Source organism: Cheilinus undulatus, linkage group 3 (genome assembly GCF_018320785.1).
Source record: "Cheilinus undulatus linkage group 3, ASM1832078v1, whole genome shotgun sequence".
Classification (NCBI taxonomy): domain Eukaryota; kingdom Metazoa; phylum Chordata; class Actinopteri; order Labriformes; family Labridae; genus Cheilinus; species Cheilinus undulatus.
The window spans coordinates 29,096,636-29,121,610 of record NC_054867.1 but is presented as its reverse complement, the minus strand read 5'-3'; the positions used below and the strand labels follow the sequence as shown (position 1 = coordinate 29,121,610).

At 39.7% G+C, this 24,975-nt stretch overlaps 1 protein-coding gene across 1 annotated transcript in view; it reads left to right on the top strand.

Annotated features, from left to right (window-relative positions):
• The first annotated feature begins 107 nt into the window (after window positions 1-107).
• The window catches only part of LOC121506698 (guanine nucleotide-binding protein G(i) subunit alpha-2), a 79,655-nt gene continuing 54,787 nt past the window's right edge, over window positions 108-24,975 (top strand). The window contains exon 1 of the mRNA XM_041782546.1: window positions 108-877. Within this exon, the coding sequence (XP_041638480.1) occupies window positions 760-877 (118 nt within the window). The 5' untranslated portion in view covers window positions 108-759. The remainder of the gene's footprint in view (window positions 878-24,975) is intronic.

Here is a 24,975-nt window from a genome sequence, read left to right as displayed (position 1 = left end):
TCTAACGGCTCCTACATGGAGCAGTTGACTACATTTCCCATGAAGCACCTGGAGTGGGCGGTTTTTTTCCTACTAGTGAAGGTTGGCCCTGCTGCTTTTGAGCTGGGAGGTGACGGCTCAGTCTCGCTGTTCGTCGGGCGGAGGGGAACTTCACGGCGGCTACGGGTGTGGCTTCAAACGTGAGAAATCTCAACGCGGTGGAAGAATGCGTAAAGGCAACAGAAATTAAAACAAACTGCTATTTAAAACAGCAACGACAGACACTGTCGCGAGCCTATGACTGTGTGTTCGGTAGGTTTATTGAGGGGAGGTCTCCGTTTGCTCGGTTTTCAACAGCTGGAATACTTTTTTTGCTAACTCTGTCGAGAGTTTAACCTACTCTTATGGTCTGCCTTATGAACTGTAGCTAGAAGTCAACCAAAAGTTTTTTTTGTCGCTGGACAACTTCAAGACTCAGAAACCACCAATGCTGCTGGCCAACTGACTTGATGAACAGCCAGTGAGTGTTGGGGAATTTCATACGTGAGATAAACCAAGTTCACATCTCTAGAAGGAAATCGGTTGTTTCTATGATTTTCGTTCTCTCTCGCGGATGAACGGACACAGTTACGCTTGTTGCCACTCGTCAGAAAAGGGAAGTCGCCTTGCTCAACTTCGACTCTTATTTTCTCAGTAAGAGCTTTTTTGGCGTTAAGCCTTTATTTTTCCAGAGTGACATTTTCCCACTAAGCAGCAGTCCTGAAGCGCGCACTAGGAACCATGGGGTGTACGGTTAGTCAGGAAGATAAAGCGGCGGCCGAGAGGTCTAAAATGATTGATAAAAACCTGAGAGAAGATGGAGAGAAGGCGGCCAGAGAAGTGAAACTGCTGCTGCTGGGTGAGTAGATCTTGGCTCAACAATGTTCCCTGGTTGCAAAATACCAACATTGGTGGTAGCAGACGAATTGTGCAACAGTGTGAAAGACTTGACCATTTGGACCAACATGACACATGAGTTTAAAATGCAGAAACATTGCAATACTTTTTTTAGATATCACGTGTTTTAAAGCGATACAACCCGATATTTTAATGATCAGTAGAGCTGAAAAGTACCAAAATTTTACAAAGCTTCATCTAATTAATGAGACTTAGACATATGAGGATAATTAATCTTAAAACATAAAGGGAAACTCGGGCAATTCATCTATATTGCACAGAAACATTGGCAATTTTTCAGTGCTGAAAAGTTACAGTATATATTTGCCACATGCTGTTTCCTTATGTAGGCCTTCATTCCCATCATACTTTGTTGGCAGTGTTTGGGAAAGTTTATAGTAGACACAGAACCCTTGAGCACATGTCTCCGCCCAGCATGGATGTAAGAGAATTTGTGAAATGCTAAACTCTGGATGTTGACTGACAGATAAAGATAAAGGAGGAGTGATTTTATTTTGGATAGTGAAGCCAAACTAGGCTGTGTTGGGTTTGACCGGTTTCCTCCCAGTGGTACTGAACTGAGGGGTCAGACATTGCAGGGTCTGCTTGATAATGAGTGGGCTGCTGTTTGGATAGAGATGGTGAACACCCTTGACTGTTCCCAGCATTAGAGCTCTCTCACACACACACATACACACCGCTCACACACACACACCCACGTTAACACAAACGTCTGATTGAAAGTACTCCCTAGTAGCAAAGGGAGAATGGCACTCTCTCAGACTTTAATGTCTCGCTGCTTCTCAAACTTTCTGTTTGAAGGATTAAAAATGTAAGGAGTTCCTGCATTATTTTTGATAGTCCTGTACCATTTGTCTACTACTTTCTTTTTATGCAACAGGGCTCCTCTGAACTTCACAATCTTACTTGCTATGCATCTCAGAGAAGAAAAGGAAGCAAACTACAATTCCCTTGGCTGCAAAAAAAAAAAAAAAACAGTATGAATGAGGATGCAGTTTTCTGAACACTTGATGCTGTTTGTGATGGATGAATTTTATTTTATTTTTAGACTTTGCTGAACAAATGTACCTTGTTTTACAAAACAACATAAGAGCAACCAAAAGTGATCCTTTAGAAACATGTATTTATGGGTAAACTTTTACACCATCCTCAAAATACATACTCTAATTTCTAATTTTTTAAATCTCTTATTATTTGAGGGTCAGTGCAGCTGTTGCATTCTGTACAGTTTCGCCCTCGCCTTTTCTGCCACATAAAGCAGAATATTCAGCTGAAATTGACACTGAACTTGCAGAGTTTTTCTCTCGTGGGCCTTTGAAGTGATGGCTGGCTGTTAAGTCGTGCCCCTGGTTAGAAGGCTAATCACATACTCTGCTCTGTACAGCAGGTTTCATATCAGTAATTACCATTCATAGCCTTGTATGGAGGTTGAGAGGAATTACCGGAGAAGTCTGAATCTTAACTGAGCGCTCGCGAATGTGTATGTAAGAAGTGTGCAGTTTGAATTGCATGTCAGAGCATGCAAAGGCTGCTTCAGGACATAAAGCTGGAATGTATGGTGGATGTTTATGGTCTCTAAAAAGGGAAATAAACAGGCAAGTTATTAACATCAGGTTTGGATACTTGGTTTCATACTCAGTTGAAGTGTCTTCATATATGTAGAGCATTTGTAAGTTGACTTGTCTTGCTATTTCTCTGAGAATACAAGCCACTGTCTAAAGGATGCTTTTGTTTCATCTGAAATCATAATACATCTATTTAATCCCAGATTGTGTTGGAGAGGTGTGACATCCTTACAGAGGTGCTACATCACGCCTCCGTGTACGCTTTCAGCGCTCACATCTGCTGCCATGGTATCTGATGGAGCAGCTGAGGAAAGCTTGCCCTGATTACTGAATAGCCTCATAGGAAAAGTCCTGTGTATCCAGTGAAGCCCCACTCATGCCCCTCCTGAAATGACCCCAGACACCCTTAGATGAGTTTTGGTTTTGAAAGATAAGTTTAATTTCTGAGACATGAAATGTTGATCTCCTTCTGGATCTTTCTTGAGCAAGCTGAGGAAAGCACAAAGTCATCAAAATGTTGTTGTTCCATTTTTAGTTTATGTAAACAAATCTTAAATGGAACTTCCATGGCGACTACTTTTGTCCCAAAAAAGATGGCGTTATTAGATTGTTTTTCTTGTTAGGCATCCCTAGAGAGAGCCATTAGTTAATGTAGCTGAGAGGACTTAAGCTTTCATTAACAGGAAGCACTCATTCACAGGCCTCCCTGCTGATTCTGCTCTTTGATTTACATTTAATCTCCTCCCCATCTACTAACAAAAAAAATCTGCTGCTCACTGTAGTTGATTTTCTCTTTTCTTCTGCTTACCTGCCCTTTTTTTTCCGAGCTTGGCACGAATGAAAAGTCCCTTTTTGGCAGCATGCTCTGCTCGAACGTTGAGAACAGAAGCCTTGTAGTAGGAAATATCTCTGCATGATTCACACACACATGCGCACACACACTTCAGTGTAAGATGAACATAAACACATTTGCTCAGAGGCTTGACAGGCAGTGATGTTATGTAAATACATTGGCACAGTGAGAGCATCCTTACTGCCTGCGGGCACAAAAGAATGGGGCATTTACTTTTAGCATGTTTATACGGTCAGACAGTTTAACCAAATCTCTTTAATATGCATGCACACTACAAGTGCATCACATGCATGTGTATATGCAGGAAAAGACGACTTCTCAGGGAGAAACAACTTTGTCTATTTTAAGTCTTATCTAGGACTAAGATGGCAGCTCTGCTCTTCATTTCCACTGGGGATAGTTCAGTTGATGTGTTTTATGGTTTGATATATGATGCTCGCACTGCAGCACACATTATAGATTCGGTTCATGACTTGGTCATTGCAGTTGGCTTGGATTCCGTTACATGGCTGGCCATGGTCATTGCAGTGAGGCTGCCACATGTAACAGTGTAAAGGCTGACATACTGTGCAGCCTGTAGGCACTTCTACTCATGATCAAAGAATCCAATGGTTAATCTAAAATGAAGGCGGCGGCATCCGTGTGACATGGCTCACACTATGTGAAGGGGAATACGCTGGGATTGTTTCAAAGATAAGCATATATTGTTCCTGTGTAGAGTTGCGATATAAAGAGAAGCTTGTTTAACTCTAACATGACAATCTTAACTAATTTTGATGCCTCAGCGCAGGTGGTGGGCATTGCCTGTCAGCCTGTATGGATGTATCGAATGAAGTGCCTTTTTATGTACATCTATTAGATTTAAATTAAAAATCACATTTTTAATATTGGGTCTTTATGTCATTCTGGATTTTGAATATCACATTGTGCAGCCCTCTGACAATATACACAGAGGAGAAGGAAAAGAAGAGACAGCAAGTGGACGGAGCGGCTCATTTCTTCATGATCTTTACAATTAAACTCACCACTGTGTTCCTTAAAATTCACCAACCATTTCAAACCACAATCAAAGTCACATTTAGCTGACATAACCAGACCCACGAGTGCAGCTTATGGTTAAATGAATGCTTACAAGGCCGAGCTTCTTTGACTGTCACACTGCAGCGCACATTGAAGCTGTTACACAACCAATTTTTAGCAGAAATCCACTCACCTAGGATCGGCCTCATGGATTTGACTGTCTACCTGTAGCACATTACAATGTAGTAAAGGCAGTAGCGTCACCTGTAGCCTGATGTCCATGCAGGAGACATGCTTCAGGTCACCTGAGCAATATCGCACATCCCCACGATGTGACTATCGTGGGTTTGCACATTGCCATCACAATTGAAAAACGCTAAATTGTTCAGGCCTAGTTTAATAGGATTTTCTTCAAACTTTGCACGAGTGTCTACTCTGAAGTCAAGATGAACTGCTTTGATTTTGGAGGTCAGGCTCACAGGTCAATAAAATAGGCCTCATGGTAATTCCTTGTTGTTAGTATATCTCAAGAATGGTTTGAGGGACTTTCTTCAGACTTTGCTAAATACGTTTTGAAGGTCAAGATCAGACTCCGCTCTGCTCTTCTTCTTGACCCACCTTTGTGCTTTGACTGTTTCAGCAACTGTATACCTAATCAGGGCATATAACTGCCAGGTGTTTTTGGTCATTAAAATCACTGCTTACTATTTTATTAGGATGGAGTTTTATCCACTGAAATATTGCAGCGTAACCTGCATCGTATTTTGAAAAGTGGAGGACTTCCTTCAACCGCATCCTATCAGCCATGCTTGTTTTGTTGATCCAGTTAGCTGCTACCGACATCATTAATCCTGTGCGTGCAATGCTGTGTTCGTGTCCGGCATGGAAAACTGACTGCTCTTCCACTCTCTTGCATTCAAAAAGATGTGTTTGGGTACCAAAACATGGTACCGTTTGATTTTACGTGAATCAGTACTTGGGACTACCGACAAAATTTGGTTGGTACCTATAGAAGTACCGAATTCGGTACCCATCCCTACTGACAGTTGAAACCAGTGACATGATAGCAGTCATTCTCTCTTCCTCCTTTATGTCTGGCCTCTGTAGCAACCGTGAGGATGCTCAGGCTCTAAAATCTGCGGACTAGGATAAAGCTTTGTGCAGGAAGTAGGGAAGTGGAGTTCAAGTGAACAGTGAAGCATTCTTGGTTGGTAAGAGCTCCAGCAAAAGTCTTAGATAGTACCTCAAATATGAGATCTTTGGATATCAAACTTTTATCTGTTGTAGTATCTAGGACTTTCAGTCAAACACAAGTTGTCAGTTGTTAGTTGTTATAGACCCCTAAAGCAGTGGTTTCCAGACTTTTGCTGTTGAACCCCCAGAGCAAGATGAAAGTATTTCCAAGCCCCCACCTCACTGATTGAGTCTACTACAGAAAAATGTTTCTCACACAGGTAGGATATGATTGAGGGAAACAGTGTCGCTCTTTTCATTACATAGCATATAGGTGAGGCCTGTCTTTGTTACAGTAGTTGTAATGTCTGTTGTGGGTGCATTGTTAGCCACATGTTTACTTTGAAGTCCTACAAACTTTGCTATGCTTTGCTAGCTGCGAAAAACAATGTGATTGCATCTAGCCCCCCACCTTAGGTCATAACTTTGGCCCCACCTTACTTGGTTTGTCGGGTTCCACCCTGGTAATAATTGTCCTTAAAGATCCGAAGGTGCTTGCGAGGGTTGTTGTTGCACAACTACTATATATATATAAAAAAAAAAATCTTCCATGACATTTTTAATCAAATTTTATCAAAGCAGTTATGTTCTCAGGTGTATCTATTGCAAACATTTGTCCCAGGCTGATAAGTATGACACTATACCAACATTGTGGGATCAGTGCCTGCCCATTTGCGTCAGAAAAGGATTTTCCTGGAAGCGTTTATCCTGTGTCACTGTTGTCACATCACCTGCACCCAAGTTGTGCAACTTCAGACAAAGACTGACTTCTGATGTGAAAATAGGAATTTTTATATAAACTTTTCTGAGTCATGAAAACAGACTGAGATCTATGCTTGAAATTGTAGTTTGAAATTTTTACATCATATAAATGTGTATTATTGTATTTTATTTCACTGTTGTTATAAAAGACTGCTGCCAAACCCTGCAGGGTGAGATTAAGGCCCGCCTAGTTGTAATAGTTTGAAACAGCACACATCTTCAAAGGTAGTTTCCTCCTGTGGATTTGCTTCATTTTGGTTCTCTGCTCTGATTAGGTGACTTTCTCACAGCTTAGCAGGTAGACTCAGTATTGATCAGTTAGAGGGCTTGTATTGACTTGCTCAAGCACTGCTAGCCATCTACCAGCCAAAAGCCATATACTGTATCTAACATGTTGAGCTGAGCGGGGAAACCTGAGCTGAAGCTACTGCTATAGTGTAGTTAAAGACACAGGGACTTTGAAGTACTACAGTATGTGACCGGTGCCCAGTTTCTTTACCGTTGTCTATATATCTCTCAAAGGGCATGTGTATGATTAGTTAAACCCAAAGGAGGGGGTACTGTCTACTTCCAGAAACATTGGAAACCTATAAAAAACCATGAAGAATGTATTCCTTAGTATAAGAAGATGTAATTCATATCATATGTGAATCTTTGCTGAATGAAAGACTGAAGTTTAGGCTACTGTATGGTGATAAAAATCAGTGGCACAGGCATATTTACTGTAGATAGTCATATTTGATGTTAACACAAGTTGTTCTACTGCTGATAAGCTGGTGTGGTCAGCGTGGCAGAGACACCCAGTTTCTCCCACCTATTAAAGTCACAGTCTGACTTTCAGTGGGCGCCAGGTGTGATTACTGATTATAGAGACCAGAGCTCTCTGACTGAATTGAGTCAAAGGTAAAAACAGCAGCACATCTAACAAGAAACCTCATCTCATCAGCTTCCTACCGCATTAATCGTTTCTGATCTTAACACTTCTTTGTACCTTTTGCAAAAATGTGCCACTTCTTTGAGATTTACCCAACGCAGCTGCTGTCTAATGTTTTAGCCTGACTTGGCTGTGTTTACTCAACAGTCTGCACCACACTGCTGCCCAATTAGCTGCATGACGCACTGGGATAGCTGGTCTGTGAGTGTATATGTGAAGCAGGAGAATATCCTGCAATTACAGGGAGAGCTTCTAAGATAAAGCCCGATCCTGCAGACTGTGTGTCTCAGTGTGAGCCCTCTGGGACCAAACAGCACTATCCTCCCCTCTTGAGATACCGATAGCTGAGAGAATGTGCCTTATTCCCTTCCTCTACAGATGGTTCATATCTTCGCTTTTAACCTGTTTCGCTTCTTTTGTGTCATAGAAAGGCTGCACTAGCACAGTGTTGAGTCGTGCTGGGGGGTTTTCATGTGTGGGTATCCTAAGGTGTTTGACTTGTTTGTTGCCTTCAGTTTAGGTCACCTCAGGGTGTGAAGATAGGAAACAGATCATAGCTTAATTCTCCGTGCACACCCCTTGCTCTGATTATGTGTGTAGGAGGGGGAAGTAGATACTGCAGCCTGCAGGCCTGCAGACATACACAGGAACTGTTGCACAATGCAGAGCTGTCTGAGTGAGAGACGGAAGGATGACAGCTAAGACTTACCAATGAGTTTCTTTTTTTTTTTTATAAAGGGTCATACTCACAAATTTAACCATAGTGGATTAAGTTGCTTAATCCATGGCGCTTGGAGTTCTAAGAAATGCATAAAATTGGTTTGCCAGAATCTGTTATCTTGGCCTTTTTTGCACAATTGGGACAGCTTACTTTGTCAAAAAAGACAGAGTATGGCAGGTGGTGGCAAAATGCTTTGCAGTGACCTGAATATGGAAATTCAAATGTTTCTGCATGAAGAAATGCTGTTAAAGGTAAAAGAGAATATGACAATGAACTGACTGTTCTCTTTAGTAGGAATGGGCGATATCTTATCGTTTGTGATACACCCCCCCAAGAAACGTTCCACGATGAGAAAACGGCGTTTAACAATAATAACAATAAACTATGGTTGATGACGTGTGTGTCTGCAACTGTCGCGCATACATACATCATCACTGCGATGCACTCGTAAATCACATGCAGAAGCATAATAAACATGGTGGAAGGCGGAGCTGAAACAGAGGATGAGTTTGTTGCTAAATGAGAAGCTACCTCATTTATCTGGAAATGGTTTGGTTACAGGAAATCAGACACCGTTTACATGAGGAAATGGTGGAGCGCTTAGTCTAATATTTAGAAAGATATGAGTAATAAACTCGCATCTCATGTAGATTTTCTATAAAGTTAGCATAATGTAACATTTACAACAATATACAATGTATATGATATGATGGATAACATGATGCATGTTTCTTTTTATCAGTGCTGTGGGTTCTGTCTTTTAGGTGCATAGGTGTCTATCTATAGTAGACACCACACAGACAGCAGACAGACAGACAGAAGTGTATGGTGGAGGGACAGATAAACATTTAAGCTCCACACTGTATGCACTGTATCTGAAAATGTGACTATTACTACTACCACAGTATAGGCTCCAGTATAATTATACATCATGTACTTAATCAAACTTAATTAAAAATAACATACATTTTTTATTTGTATTAATTTAACAACAAGATCTTCAACTTGGACTTGCAGTAAGTGACTTATCTCTGTAAAAATAAGCATGGTGGAGCCTGGCAGGTCTGCTCCACTGAAGGAACCTTCAGACTTGAAAGAGGATATCAGACTGTATTTTGGATTGAAACACTAGAAATAAAGGCAAACTGGACAAAGAGGTCATACCCAGGATGGGCCACATTGAGGTAAAATCGTGATGTAAATACTTCTAGTTTAGGGTCAATTTTTAATGCAAACCCTGATATTTTTGATAATGTTTAGCCTATATGTTTATATGTAGCTGGTGTAGTTAAGCAGCCCATTTGATACGTTTTACCTAGCCAAAAAGGTTGGGTTGAATGATGCTATTTTTTATCGTGATTTATCATTATCGCAATAAATACAGCAAAATATGATAAACTTTTTAAGTCCATATCACCCATCTCTACTCTTTAGTGAGGTTTTTATTTTATTTTCTTACACATTTCAACAAATGTTTTTAATCCCAAAAAGTGTTTTCACAGGCTAAAATCCACACAGTTTTCTTGGTTATGCAGTTTATTTTGTTACAGTCCTAAGAAAACACAGTTCACTCTCCAAGTGCATGCCCACTCCCAATAGCACCACCAGAAATGTCGAAGTTCCCCTTTTCATTTTGCTTACATTTTCAAGTGCCTGAGGGGACTTGAGCTTGGAGGTGGAGGCTAGTGGGGTCTCTCTTTGTCTGACCATGTCATTAAACACACATATAGCAAACCATTATCCCCTCTCCTTTCCCTCCCACTATCCATTTCCTTGTCCTTGCTATTATAGGAAATGAGCTCACTTCACTTCCCCTCCATCCTCAGCGTGTTATCCTGTCATTTTTCTGCACTGGAAAGTCTGGCTCTCTTGGGGCTTTACCCTGGAGGCTGACCTGAACTCTGGGCTTTGTGCCTATTATATGTTAAAGTACACTGAAACAGCCAGATGTCAAAATGTTACCACAGAGAGAGAATAGCTCGGGTTTGAGATGGCAACATCCAACCAGAGGAGGGGGGGGGGGGGGTATAAAGAAACAAAAGGAGGATTCACTTAATTTTTTAAAAAAATGATGTGGAAATGGAAAATGAAGCTGTACATGATGAGTCTCACTGATAAATTGGGTGACAGATTTTAACCTTTTATAGACCAATATGAGCGGATATGCTTCCTGAAGTGCCATCCATAAGCTTGGGGCCACATCAGGCCCCCACATCTTCCCATCCGGCCCCCAGAACCAAGATAAAATTCAGAACATATACAGAGGAAACATACGCTGATATTTTTGGTGTTTTTTTTTTTCACACGTTCTCTTCAGCTATAAAACAACTCCGAAACAAGTGAATCAGTTTCATCAGGAATGACTTAATGATTCATCCATTTTTCAGAGATCCCCTTTTGGAATTACCCCTTGTAGGACTAATGAAGGAATATTGTATCGTATCTCAGCTGTTAGTAGCCTTTATAATTCATGTTAAATATGTGTTTATCAGTCAATTCAAGAGAAAAACTCATATTTTCTTCAGAAACTTTTGGCTTCAGGCATTTTGGGAGTGCAATTTTCCCTTAGGTTTTTCACAGCATATTAGCATATTCAGCTAAAATATCTCCCCTTGTGGCTGGCTGTGATCTCGGGACTGATCTCACTGTTAGAGTCTAAAAATTACAACCATTTGAAAGAAAATAAAAAAATATCTAAACACAAATATATTGATTAGACCATTCAGGAAATGTCTTTAGTTTATGTTGAAGTTTGGCCCCCAAAGCTTAGGGAAAAACTGTCCCTTGTACAAATGTAGTTGATGACCCCTGTAATACAGGAAAACTCCTGATACTGGAAATAGTATAAATTCAATATCATGCATCCCTAGATTTGTATGTAAATGGTCAATTTCTCTTAATGAATTCATCAGTATCAGTGTACCAGTGTCAAGAACCCATTGCTGTGGCTTTACACATCTCTTTTGTGTCCTTGTTTACAGTGCAGCAGTGGTTTGATCCTTGTATCGTCTCTTTAGGTGTGTCTCTGGTTCTGTCTTGTTGAGTTCAAAGTGCCAATGTGCTGCCAGGAGTTGAACTAGTGTCACAAAGCAAACAGCAGGAAGATTTCAAAGGAAAGGAAAGGAAGATTTCACTCTTCCAGAGGTACAGGCTCAATCTGTCAGTAATCCGTTCCCTCAGTTTGCCCTTCGTCACTTCTGTAGAGTCCTCCAGTATCATGTTTAGTTTTATCCGGGACCTCACTTGATGATCTGTCAACACCACGGGCTGTCAGCTGCTGCTGGCTTCTGTTGGCATGCATCTGAGTTGTTCGCTGCAGAGAAAGTACATCAAGAGAGTTGCCCAGCATAACATGAGCAGCAGGGGCTCTTGTGAAGGTGATAGATGGTGGGAATAGTTTAGATGTCACACTGGGTGAGCTGGTGTGTTTGTTTCTCCCTGGGGACCCTGGGGTGATAATGTTATGACAGCTGCACCGCCAATGCTGTTATTCAAAGGTCAATTTGTTGCTGGTGCACCGCCTGTTGTCATCTCTGCACCATCTGATAACAGGATAAATATAATTCAGCAACTTCATTGTCATCTCAGGTCTTCACTGACAGCTTTGTCTCTAACTGGATTTGTCTGATCAGATCATATTCTCTCTATCTGGCCTTTACTGAACTTTAAACCCCTTCAGACACAATTAGAATTTGAAGCCACATTTCTATGAAAAAAAAGTATGATTGATCAGTTGACTTTAAACAAAATTGTCATTACTTGTAATACAGATGAACCTGCCTTATTCTTGAAGTTAATGATTGGGAAACTTTCTCCAGAAATACAGCCCTTTGGAAGCCGTTTGACTAACAACATCACTGACATTTCCTGAAATGCTCTTAATGTAATTGACTGCTACTTTCTTATTGTAAAAGGCAAAACCATACTCTGTATTTTTAATATTTAAGGTATTTATGACTAGTTTTTTTCTTGTTCTTATATCTCATCATTTATTTTCAGCAATAATCAAGCTACTTTTCATACATCATGTTTTTTGTCTTGCATGAATGTGCTTAGACTTGCAGTAAAAACACATAAATTACATCTGTTGACTATTTGCAACAGTTACAAAATAGTTGAAAATAAAGATATGGATATACATTTCATAAGTCAGGGGTTCCCAACATGAGTGTGGAGACACAAATAATATTTCAGAATGATTTCAACTTGTGTATTTTACCAATTTTTTAAATAAAAATATATGCTTGAAATTAGTTAAATGTAAAATAAAAACAGTTATTTGATGAAACTTATGCTGAAATCAAAGGAATGTTTAAAACACTGTTTAAGTGCCTGTAAACTGAAATCCAAACTTTGTGTCATAGCACACCAGATATGTTTGAATAAGGTTGCTGTCAACATATGAAAGCAGTGAGATCTATGTGTGACTGAATATTCGATTTAGAAAGTTGTTCACCTCTTTCTGACTTGGTTTAATTTGAGCAGGGTAAATATATCAGCCCATGATGTCACCAGTGTTGATAGGGAATTACCCCGCCCCCCAACGCTACAAAGATATAGGATCACTGAGCAGTTCATCTCAGTACAGTCTGTTGCTAGCTGATATCACTGTCTTCATTCAAAGTTAACAGCCAGCTATATGCTGTGTTTTTTTACATTGTGAGGCAAATTTCCCAAATCTATCAGCCACAGTGGAATACGGGTGATTGAAAGCATATTAACAGAGGGATTTATGCCAGAAAACAGTACGTTTTATCCCTAACTTCTATCTCCCTGCTCTGGTACAGAGCCAGCGCTCTGATCAGAAGCATTTTTTTAAATTTGAGAGGACCATATCTTGGTTGTGGCAGCTCATCCAGCTGACACGCCCACACCATCCTAGATCAGATATCACTGCCTAATTTTTCATGATTTTCCAGCTTAATTTTATAAACTTAGAGAAGTTTCCCGTGTCCGAAATTTGGTCTGGTGGTTCATAATCAAATGGCCCGTCATACAACAAACCTAAAATAAAGTTTTACTTTTATCACTTTACAGGGACTTTAAAATTCAAGTTTCCAAATGGTTATTTTTTCATTTGCATGGTTGTGTTCAACTACATTTCAGCCACCTCCAGGTACAGTGGGGTTCCTAGTCTCTGATACCTTTAATTTGGGGGTTGTGGGCTGATAAGTTTGAGAACCCCTGCATCAAGCTATGTGTAACTGAAGGACTGTATCAACTTGATGCTCTAAAGCTTGCAAATCTAACAGCTGATTCAGAGAGAAAAACATGTTTGGCAGAAGAAGTCAGCTGTTGGACAACAGCTGGTTTGTTTTCATTGTTGAAGGAGAGGAATGTTTGGCAATGTGAACCAAAAAAGCAATGGGGAAATACAATTTCAGCATTACTGTCAGCTAAATTGTTGTGTAAAAAATCACTGTCAGTATATTAGCCTTGATTTACACAATCCATGCATCTCTAACCTGCAGTATTATTATTGCTAGAACAATGATGCCTGTTTTGTTATTAATTTACCTCAGAAAACCCCCACTTCTATTACTTACTTTGATAAGGATATACACTGCAACAGTGACTGGTGTGAAACCACTGCACTACTTTGCAAAGTGCATTTGTTTCTGTAAAACACCGACAGCAAAGAAGTATTGTTCACTGGATCACTGCAGTCATATCATAGCCGCCTATATTAATCAGAGGCAGTGTACTATTGCAGCCCTACAATCAGCTGTAGCTTGTATGACACTCTTGACCTTTTCAGACCTTTGGTGCTGACGTTGTGTTTTTCTTTTTCTTCAAGCTACTTGCTCAGCTGAATGACCTCACCGGAATTAAAAACACAAAAAGACTCAAGTTGGTGTTGCTGTGAAATCGATTTATCCCAAGTAATTCACTTGGGGTTTTGAAGGAAATGTATGATTTCTTCTTGACAAATTACTTAGCACAAAAAAAGCACAGTGTTCCATTTCCAAAACCATTCAGGGCTTCCTTCTGCTCTGCAAATTATGCTTGTTTCTCTGTGGGTGCAAGCCATTTCACGGTTGTCAAATAAGAACAGCTCACAGTTAGGAGACATTGAGAACATAACCATGTCTTTTAGCTTCATTTGATCTTTTTTCATATAAATCAATCTGTTGGGCTGGCCTACTTTACATCCGTTAATGTTAATGATTATGTCAAGTTTGAGATTTACTTTTAACAGCTTTTCTCTCATTTTCCAGGGAACTTCAATACCTTCTTTCTTTCTTTTACCATTTTTGATTATGGTTGTTAACTCTGTGGCATATAGTACTGATGTCATTTCCTGTTTCAGCCCATCACCCCCTCATCTCACACTTCCTTTTTCAGCTGGCTGCATGTAAAAGGGAAGTTGATGTGAGTCTTTTGTTCGGCTGGCTGAGGAAACCGTACCCACCCATCCTGTGTCAGTTGCTGTGGTTCTGATCCTCTCACTGTAGGCACCACTATCTGTCAAACACTCTTCAATACAATTAGGACACGATTAAACAAGTCTGATTTAAAGCTTATTTAAACATACTTGAACTTATAAAGAAGGAAGACTTATACCCTTCCTCCTTTATATTCTCATTTCTTCTGAAATTAACAATCCTTGTGCCAGTTTTACTATGTAAGCAAGGAGAAAAAAGCCTTGAAAATGATATACACACCCCTTACTTGACCAATAGCGTGGTGTGTCTGCCTTCAATAACCCGAATTAAAACTTTGTGGACTGTTATCTTTTACACATAATACTCAGTCACCGTCGTTATTTGTCTGAACACACCCTCCAAGCTCAGGAAAGATTTTTGGAAAGAATGTGGTGGAGCCATGAAAAAAGTTTGTACTTTGGTGTGCTGTTTTGTTTTCCACCCCATAAAAAAGTCTCTTAAAGTAGCATGCATACAGTGGAGAAATGAGTCTTAGACCCCATACCGAGCTCTTGAAGAACTTTCAGAAAAACAAATCCATGGCAACATGGGCTGGGCTGTACCCTCTTGTAATTTTTGTGTGTGCATGTGTGTTAAGAAGGGCTTTTGTGTGGTGTATAATTTGGCATGTGGGAGGCAGGCTGACGTTCACTTAGACACACTGATTTTTAAACGTAAAATCAGTTCAAAAAGACTTTCCCACGAAGGGAATATGATTAGAAGGCACCAAGTTTAAATAAAGGAACATTTTAAACACACAGGCCAACAACAATAGAACAATTTACTTCTTAATAGCAGAGCCTCTGAGATTACACTGCCAGTTGTAATGACTGAGAAATTGTCTCTGAGATGAAAAGGTTATTAGTTTTGCATGCTGCCCCTGCAAAGACTCTGCTTGTGTGGAGGATATAAAAAGTGAAATGTTTAAACTATTAAAAGCAGGTGGTTATCCAAATGTGAAAATAATCAGTGGTACAGTGCAAAAATAGCAAAGCAAATAGTGACTGATACTTAAAACAAATTCAGTGTTTTTCCCAGGCAGTGAATTTGTTCAAATTCCTTTTGCAAACATCAGCTCAGTCATATTTTTTCATTAAACAGATTGTATGCTACACTTGTGAATCATTATATGTCTGGTATTACAGAAAAATTCTGGGATGTGATGCTTTTTTTAACTCTAGATTTTTCAATATAAAAAGTTGGCCTCCTTAGATCTAAGTAATCCATGAAAGTGTTTCCCACATATTTCTGTATATATTTTTTCAAACGGTGTATGATTGCCGTGTGAGTAATGGTTCTCAAAGGTCATGGTTCTGAATACCACAGTTTTGTTCAACAGGAAAATAAAGGAAAGAAAAAGTCAGGGATGTATATTTCTACTTCAGTCCCTATAATTTATTCATAACCAACAGCAGGGGTAGTTCCAGTTTTTTCTATCTTGTATTATTTCAAACTACCTGTGATAGGTGGTACACCCTGTATCATTAAGCCTATCAAACAGGGGAAAAAACAAAATGATGAAAACTCAATGTTTTAGTTCAGCTTTGCTGAATTAAAAATCCTCACATACTTTAAGTCAATGCAGTTATTTTCTTTGCAATCATTTAATCAGCCAAATTGTATCATCATTATGGATGTAAATCACTCATATTAATTCATTATCAATGCTTAAATTGATTTAAAATACACTGATAAAAATACTAACATACCTTATATGCACAGAGGGAAAATACCCCTTTTTGAATTTTTTTCATCAGATTTTTAATCATTAAAGATCTATTTGTACCTAGTCTTCGTCCCGTCTTTCTCATGGATTAAAGATCCTCAACAACTGCTTAGTCTGAAAAATGTATCATCCTTGCTTAAGTCTTCAGCCATCTCTGTCTTCTCATTTAGAGGCTTTTCAAAAATCAGCAGGGATAAGAAGAGACAGACCTAAAAACCAGTCAATAACATTTTTTAGCTTATTGGCAGTACTATTAAGTATCACAGGTTCATGAATGTAGTGTCATTTTACCATATCAGTGGTGCAAAAAAAACACAATTTCTCGCAATCATGATATTGACTTTACCTGCTACAGGACTATTTTCTTCCTAGTCTGCTCAGATCAGCACTGAAAGTGTTAATCCAGTGCTGAAGGCATCTGTGAGATCAGCGGAATAAGATAAATTAGCTGATTTGACGACCAGACAGAGTGTTATATTGTAAAGCATTTAGGGCCAGTTATGTAACCTAACCATTTAGTTGTGCAGATGAGGACTGAGCATGTTTGATATGTTCTGTGATGCTAATAATTCCCTCACTCAAACAAGTTTAGGACACAGGTTGGTCTTCTAATGCTGCTATTTCAACTGTTTCAATGTGTTTTATATCTTCTTACTGTACATTTGTGTTTTCTTCTTAATTGATTGATATTATGGGTTGAATACAAATAACATTTGAGACCTTTGTAGAAGACCAGCACACCTGTGGATGATCTGTGCTTGCTCTCTGCTGCTCAGCTTTGTTTTGTGATCGGCGTTCATAGGCTTTGCAGGTGATCAGTGAGAGAAGATTTTTGGCTGTTATTTTTCTCCTTAAATGTGATGCAGTGATTGTGCCATGATATCTCGTGTTGAATAGGAACCTTTTACTGCTGTTGTTGAAATAGTTTTGTGCAGCTGTTTGCTGCTAGCACATTGTCAGCGATATTTCTTTCCACGTTTAAAAAAACACAAAAAACCCAAAACATTCCTGCCAGAACTTGGCTGTGCTGTTTAGGGCCAATTTGTCAAGGAAGTGTGTTAGATAGGAAAGAAAGGCAGTTAGTTTTTATCACCTGTGTTTTCATGTTCAAGGAAAGCGGGGAAGAGAAACGCTGACTTGGCGCTTGCTTTTCTCATTGACTGGGATTATGTCCTCCAGGAAGGCTTTAATCAGACCTGCTGGCAACCTGGGTGCTGTTTTCACTTTGCTGCCGCTGCTGTGTACATCTGTGTGTGTATGTGTCTGTGTGTGTGTGTGTGGGGGGGGGGGGGGGGTGAAAATTATGAAACCAGCTCATTTTGCAGACTTTTTATGGTCACAGTAGTGCATGCACAGGCCCATACTGCATAGATATGCAGCATTTTTATGTGTTTGCAGGAAAATACAGCATGTTATTGCACTTACAGTGAAAATCACTTCATCTTAAAGCTGCTCCTCGCTGGTTTTCTGTGTTTATCTGCCTGTTCAGTGTCCGGATACAGATTAATGCTGTGACATCAGGAATGACTTGGTGGTAAAGAGCTCAAAGCTGTGGGAAATTGCAGAGGAAAAATTAGATTATTGGTTCCTTTGAAAGGGGTTAGTTCACTTGAAATGATTCCACCAGTAATTTTAAACACTTTGTGAATCCAAGCAAGGAACTTGGACTGTTTTCATTTCAGCTTGGAGTATTAGTGTAAAAATGACATTGTTAGCTTTGGGCTGCAAATTCCCAGTTAAAAATCATTCCTTCTAAATTCTCTTTTAATGTCAGCTCTGTATATTTCCCCCTGAATAAAGAGGCATTGCATGACTTTCATCTCCAGTACAGTAGTTAAATGTTAGTTAGCCTGAGGTTAGAAAAATTAATAAATACAGCATATGATGGTCTCATCCACATTACTATGAATTCTTTCCCACAGACAGAAGAGTTCATTGTAGTTCAAATGATGCTTGTGTCTTTGTTATCTTGGTAATAATTACGCTCTGACAAAATGAGAATAACAACAGTCGAGGAGAAACTGGTGAAGCAGAGAAGAGAGGGAGAAAATGAGCTATAAACAAAGTGTGATGAGGCAACACTTGCCTTTGAGCACATGCTCATAAAAATATTGACAGCACATAGCCCAACTGTTTTTATGACCCTTTGTTTTCTAGTTTTGACCTCTGCACCCAACCTCCCTTTATCTACCACTGGAAGTCCCTGAGAATGATTGTGTTTTTGTTTCACTTTTCTGTCTGGTGCCTAATTTCTGCCCGGATATGGGATTAACCGATGTCTGCTCACACAACATAACACAACAATGCTCTGCCTAGCCTTCAGTAATAGTACATTTTAGAACGGGCTATTGAACATGTTCCTGTAATCCATTTTTGTTATCATTGTAGCTTTGTTGATTAAGATTTAACATGTAATGATGAATAGAATTGATCTTGACTTATTCATGCTGATTTATCTGGACCCATCCCTGTCTCTGACCCCTAGTGAAGGCTGCAGACGTTACTGATGTTTGGTGGTCAAAGAAAAACAACTTAGTTGAAACGACAATAACATAAGCTAAATTGACAAAGCTGAAGTTAGCCATAAGGTTTGCAAGGATTAGGTCATTTACAGTATCACTACATAGAAGAGTTTGCTGCAAAGTGATGTTTTATGATTTTGGTGGCATAATGTATGATTATTTATATACTTGTCACTTTGACACTGTTGATCTACCAGTGTTAGTTCATCTCTGTAAAGAGTCAATTGATGAGTCTCCCACTGCGACTTAAAATCTGGGGGAATGTGTGGGGTGAGTAACCAATTATGCCCTTGGGCAGAGTGTTAAGATGTGTTTGGATGTTGCCCTGCTGGTGGTCTTCTGCACATGTCTCTGGTGGATGGTGATTGTTTTTTTTGCACCATGAGTGAAGTTACCCACTGATTTAAAGTTCTCACTGTGATTTTAGGTGCTCCTAAAGGATGCATGGTTCATTCCATGCAGCGTTCTTCATCACATATGCATTGTCTTGCTCTTAGGTTGACTCTCTGCTTTGTTCTTGTCAGAGGAGATCCGTCTTAACACAGGTTATCAAGAGTTACTGCAGCTCTGTCATGTTGTAAAATATTAGTCATTTTAAAGCACATTTTAACTGTATTCAGTTTGAACCATTAAAGGCAATTCTAGTGTTAAATTTAGCTCTATATGAGTTCAGTTAAGACTGTCAATTTTGCTGTGTATTTAACTTTATTATAGAGGTGTGACTTCGCCTGAACAACCTGGCTGTTGATCTGCTCTCTTGTTGTTCTTACCAATCAGGAAAGATCTTATTTAACTGGATAACTCAGTGGCACTCAGTGCTTAAAGTTAATTTTTGCCTGTGTTTTCTTTTACACTCACACATAGTGGATACATACTTTAACACATTGCACTAATATAGAGTAAATGGACTCTGTCACTTTGCCTGCCATCATTTCTGCATGTTGTAGCTGTTTAATTCACTGCCTGCGTCCTTGCAGCTTCTTGTATCGATGCCTCTGTGTGGAAACCCACACACTGAAGAAAGGTCCTGCCCTCTGTGTCACATAAATGATCTTGGCAGTTTGAAGCAAGTAGCTCTTTTAAAGATGACCCTAATGTCAGACCACCCCTGGTGCCCTGCAGGAGCAAAGAAACTATGTTGACCTTTTAACACACAGGAGATTTGCCCCATACATTTGAATGTAGCATGACAATTGGCATTTTTTTGTTTGTTAAATCTGAGGCCTGAGGTAGTTTTTTATTGCCTTGGCATCAATCCTTTGTTAATTTAAGCTTATTTTTGCATGAATAGGTGCCTACTCAGAATGTAAACTTTTGACCTCTTTGGTCAAAAGGTAACAATACCTGTTAGCCGATATTCTGTATCTACTGTAAAGTTTGTAAACTGAGGTTGACAAGTTGAAGCTGTGAACTCTAACACAGTTTTTTTTTTTTTGTCTGTAGATGTTTCTCCCTCCTAGAGCGGACTGAAATGTCTGAGCTGACAGGGACAGGGAGAGAAGAGAAAGATTTACAGCAGGGACAAGAGAAAGTGTTTAAGAGGGAGGGAAGGAGGGCATGGGTTAGCAGACTGAAAGAAAGTAGCGGAGGAAGGTGGGGGCCGTGTAGCTGCATGCAAAAAGCCTGGAGTTGGAGCGGAGTAGGGTGCAGCTGAGCCTCTGGCTGGGACACAGCACTGAAGGCTTTATTGTGATTTGTAATTATGTGGTTTTCTGTGGGGCCTCAGTTTGGTGCGCTCCCACACTGAGGCTCTTTTTAGCCGGGGAATACTGAGCAGGAGAACAGAGAAAGGGTGGGGCCAGGATCACTGTTAACTATTTCTGTTAAACCAAGACATGGCTGCATGACGCTCCAGTGAAGAACAGAGCTGAGGCAATGACTCAGAAATAGTCATGTTTATATTTAAAGACAGACTGAAGTTGTTGGAAAAAGGAAGATGCTCCTCTCTCTCGCCATTTCTTTTTATGGAGCGTATAGAGATACAGGTACTGATAAAACAGGAAAAGCATTAAGGAGCACCACTATCACTCCAAGGGTTTTTCAAGCTGTACGCCCTATTGAAACATAATATAACTTTAGACGCACAGTATATCGATTCTGCCTCCGAGGGGGCTCTCAATCAAAGCAAGAACAAAAGATGTCAAGTAAAGATGCTGTTAAGCACCCCTCCACCTCTGTTGCTTACCTCCGTTTTGAATTTAGGTCTTTTTCCACAAACACTGCTCTCTATAACATGTAAAAATGTCTTCTTAACCAGTAGTCATGCATCGGGACCCACTAACTCCTTAACAACATCCCAACCCAAATCTCTAATATTTTTTCAACCAGGTATTTAATGAAAAAACTATTGATGTTTGGACCTCTGACACTACAGAGCAGAATGAAGCAAAGACTGAAGATAATACCCCAAAGTATCAGGAAAAAAAAGATAGAAGATTCCCAAGAGTTTCTGAGACACACCAGATTAAAAAAAAAAAACTTCCTTGAAGGTTGCAATTATTCCCTAATATTTTAAGGTAAAATCCCTGAAATAGTTCTGGAAACCTCCTGGTAAAGATTGCTAAAAGGTTCTTTGAAAAGTCTTAATATTCACTGTTGAAAGTTTAAAAAAAAAATTGGTTTCTTGAGAAATTTCTGTTTTTTTTTTTTGAGGAAAATTCACAAAGAATATACCACAAGTTTCTAAGAAAATGCCCACAGAAAACTTTTGCTAGGAAATAATTTTATGTTTCAAAAAAAAAAAAAAAAAGTTAACATGGAAAATTCTTCAAAGATTTCAGGTAAATTCACATTGAAAATTGACATTAGCGACCTTGGAAGTAGGTTTACCAAAATCTTAAGCTTCACAAAGTTGTGGAATATATGACTAAAATTATAGGTCAGTGCAAAAAAAGGTCTAAAATGAAATTTTGCCATTTTGTTTTTGAGCATAAATGTTGTCTGTCATTCTATTTTCACCAAATGTCTCAAATATGAGATGAATGAGGCTGAATAATGACTTAAGCTTTGCTTTATCAGCAGGTCTAATTCTCTCCTCTCGCTCCTGTCTCTCAACTTACCTCTCCTGCAAAAACTATGATAGGGAGGGTCTTAGGGATTCCAGAGTGTCTACTGATTGACAGAAGTTGACAGAAAAAGGATTTATCCAGTGATGCACAGTGAGAGGCGATGACATGTGACCATATTTCTCTTATTGGCCCTGTAACTCCGGCTGTGAATCACGTGGGATGGTAAGTGAGGGCGGAAGTGAAAGATGAAATTCTCCTGTTCACAGAAGTGTTTGTACTGCATTCCTTCAACGTAAAATGACAAAAGATATAAAAAGAAAATGGTGAAAATGTCGTGAAAATGTGGCAGCAATTCAATTTATCTTATCAATATAGACAGTTCAGTGCAAAGACTTTGGTCATGCTAAAGGCTTTAGATTCCTTTTACCAATGTTTGTAAATCTTTGTGAATTTTTTTTGTCTGTGCTTGTTTGTGTGCTGATAAGCAGAAATAACTTCATCCACGTTTTCTTGTTGTTGTTGATGTCGTGAGATGACAACAATCTGTCTGCCAGTTGTGGCTTTTTGCATGAGTGACGATGCTCTGTTATTCACTGGCTTGCCTTTCTCCAGTCCTGTGCTGATTGAGGCCTGAATCTTTATTCCCAGCAGCCTCTGGAGACTGACAGAGGATCCTTTTATATAAATGTGGAAAGGAGGAATTGGCGGCAGGGAGTGGAACAAACAACAAACAAAAAAACTTATGGAAAAAGTAAAGGGACAAATTTAGACACTAACTGAATTGAGCTGAACATGGATAAAAATAAAAGAAATGATGGACAGGGTGGTGAAGGCAGGGGCTTGAGGGGAGAGCAGAGGTGATAACAAAGTGTAAGAGTGTTGGATTGTTGTGCTGCATGTTTTGCTGTCAGTCAGTGGCAGAGCTGTGCCAGTTAAGTTGATGAGAGCAGACAGCTGGACTCAGATGAGTTTGGAAACAGGGCAGGAGGAGGATGAAGCCTCTCTCTCTCTCTCCCCTGAGCTCTGCCCACATGCCACTCTTAATTGTAGAGCCTGCAGAGCCAGACATTTATTCCTATGGGCTACATTTCTGAAATAACCCATGAAGTTTGTTATGACTTTCTCTTTGGTTAAATGCTGGATCATTTTGATGGTAAATCTTATGAAGATGCTCGTCATAGTTTTGTAGTTATAGATCTAACATGCAGTGCACCGAGAGTGACTCAGAAACTTTTCGGTGTTTGTGTGTATTGATCAGTCTGCTCTTTGAAGTAGACTGAGACACACAAGTCCATGCATTGACTCAAATCTGCCCACAGTCTGCTGGTTGATTTCCTCTTTCTTTTCCCCTCTCCCTGCACACAAATATGTCTGCAAACCAACATCACATCAGATTAGATAAGAAAAGATGGTTGGATTCAGCATGTAAAGTTGCCAGAGCACATTTTGGTTGCCTTGGTTATCTTTGATTCATACTTTGTCCCATTATCTGTTTAAGTACATCCACATTCTTTCAGCAGTTTCAATGGCAGACTAAGTCCCATGGTGAACACGGCCTGCCCTTTCCTCTCAAGTTTGATTAAAGACTGTGGGGAAATGAGGCATCAAGACAATGGAGGACTCTGGGTCGCAGCAGCATGGAGGGGAGGGCCTCTTTACTCTCTCTAGGGGACCCAAAATACAGTTCTTTCCAGTCTTTGCAGGAAAACTGTTTAGTTAAAATCACCACTTCTCGATTACAGCCCAGCTCAGCACAGGCACATGTGTAATTGTGCAGTTTTTCGAAGCTCTGCTTCCTGAGCATTTTCGTTGGCTCAGCTTCTCCGTGAGGCTTGTGAGCAAAGATGAGGCACTTTGGGTCTGCAGCACAGGGAAGCCCTGAAGTTGTTGTGGGCTGTCAAGTCTTTAAATTCAATGTTTTTCAAGGTTTTGAGCTGAAACATCGAGGAGGAAAAAACATTCAATCTTAGGGTGATGTTACCTGAGTGACTTGGCGATGTTTGAATTAACTTAAAGGAAGAGACAGACATCAGGCAGGGAAAACTGTGCTTGTGTGTGAGTGTATGGGGAACAGGAAGGGCAGGGCGAGGGCTGTGCAGCGTGTTTCCTGTGAGGCAGGAAGTGAACAGGGTCAGACTGTGAAGCTCAATGAGTTATTGCTCTTAGCTGCTGCTGCCAAATAAACAATCCAATGGAGCCTCACTCTTCCCTCTGATTTAGTACTTTGTCCTGATTAAACTACAACTTAGTCTTGACACTGACAGACCCAAGTTCCAACAACCACTCAGACTGACAGCTAACATGAGGTCTTGTTTGATTAATTACCAAGAAAATCCCTGGTCTAGATACTAGGAAACACCTGTGTCTTTGGCTACAGAAGGTTCCTGAAGGTCACTGAGCAATAGAAAAGACTAATGGTAGTGGTAATGCAGTGTAAGCGAGGAGGCACTGAGGATCAAACCGTGACCTTTTACATGAAAAGAGCAGAAAATTAAAGGAGCAGAGAAATGATGACTCAGCTATTTCATTAAAGTCTGTTTACCTTCTGGAAGAAATATCTGCCCCGGTGGTCCCTTTTTGTGTAGAATTAACACATACATGCATAAAGTCACTCAAAAAGATGGAGTGAATTGAAGAACATACCTCAAATGAACAACTGAAGTCTGAACGCCATTCAGCATTAGTAAACACACCCAGCATTGTTAGAAACTAACATGAAGTTCTTATGTCAGACTTTCTCTTACTTCCCTTTTTTGAAAACTGATAAGCGTGCAAACCATTTTTCATTGTCTAGTGCATGCATTCTTTGTATGTTGTGTTTTTAGATATCACCAGAAGCATGAAACAAGGAGCATTTTTTTTCTCACAAAGACTAAAAGTAAAATGAAATATTTGGTTTGATCAGAGTTTGTTCAGCAGGTCACATCTTCTGCTCCAAAATAAATCTCTTCTCTGAATCAGGATCTCCAGTGCTATAGCAAAGTATTTGCTCCGTCCTGATATCCAATTATTACATAGTTGTCACATTAAAATGTTTCAGATCATCAAACAAATTTTACTATTAGACAAAGATAAGCTGATTAAATACAAAATACAGTTTTTTTTTTTAAATGATTTCATTTTACTCAGGGAAAAAGAGCATTCAAACCCACATGGCCCCATGGGAAATCAGGAAGGGGGCAAATGCTTTTTCACAGCACTGTTCTACTGACATTTGTTAATGCCTAAATTATCAGTTGACAATAATGGTGTCTGAAAAACAGTACATCT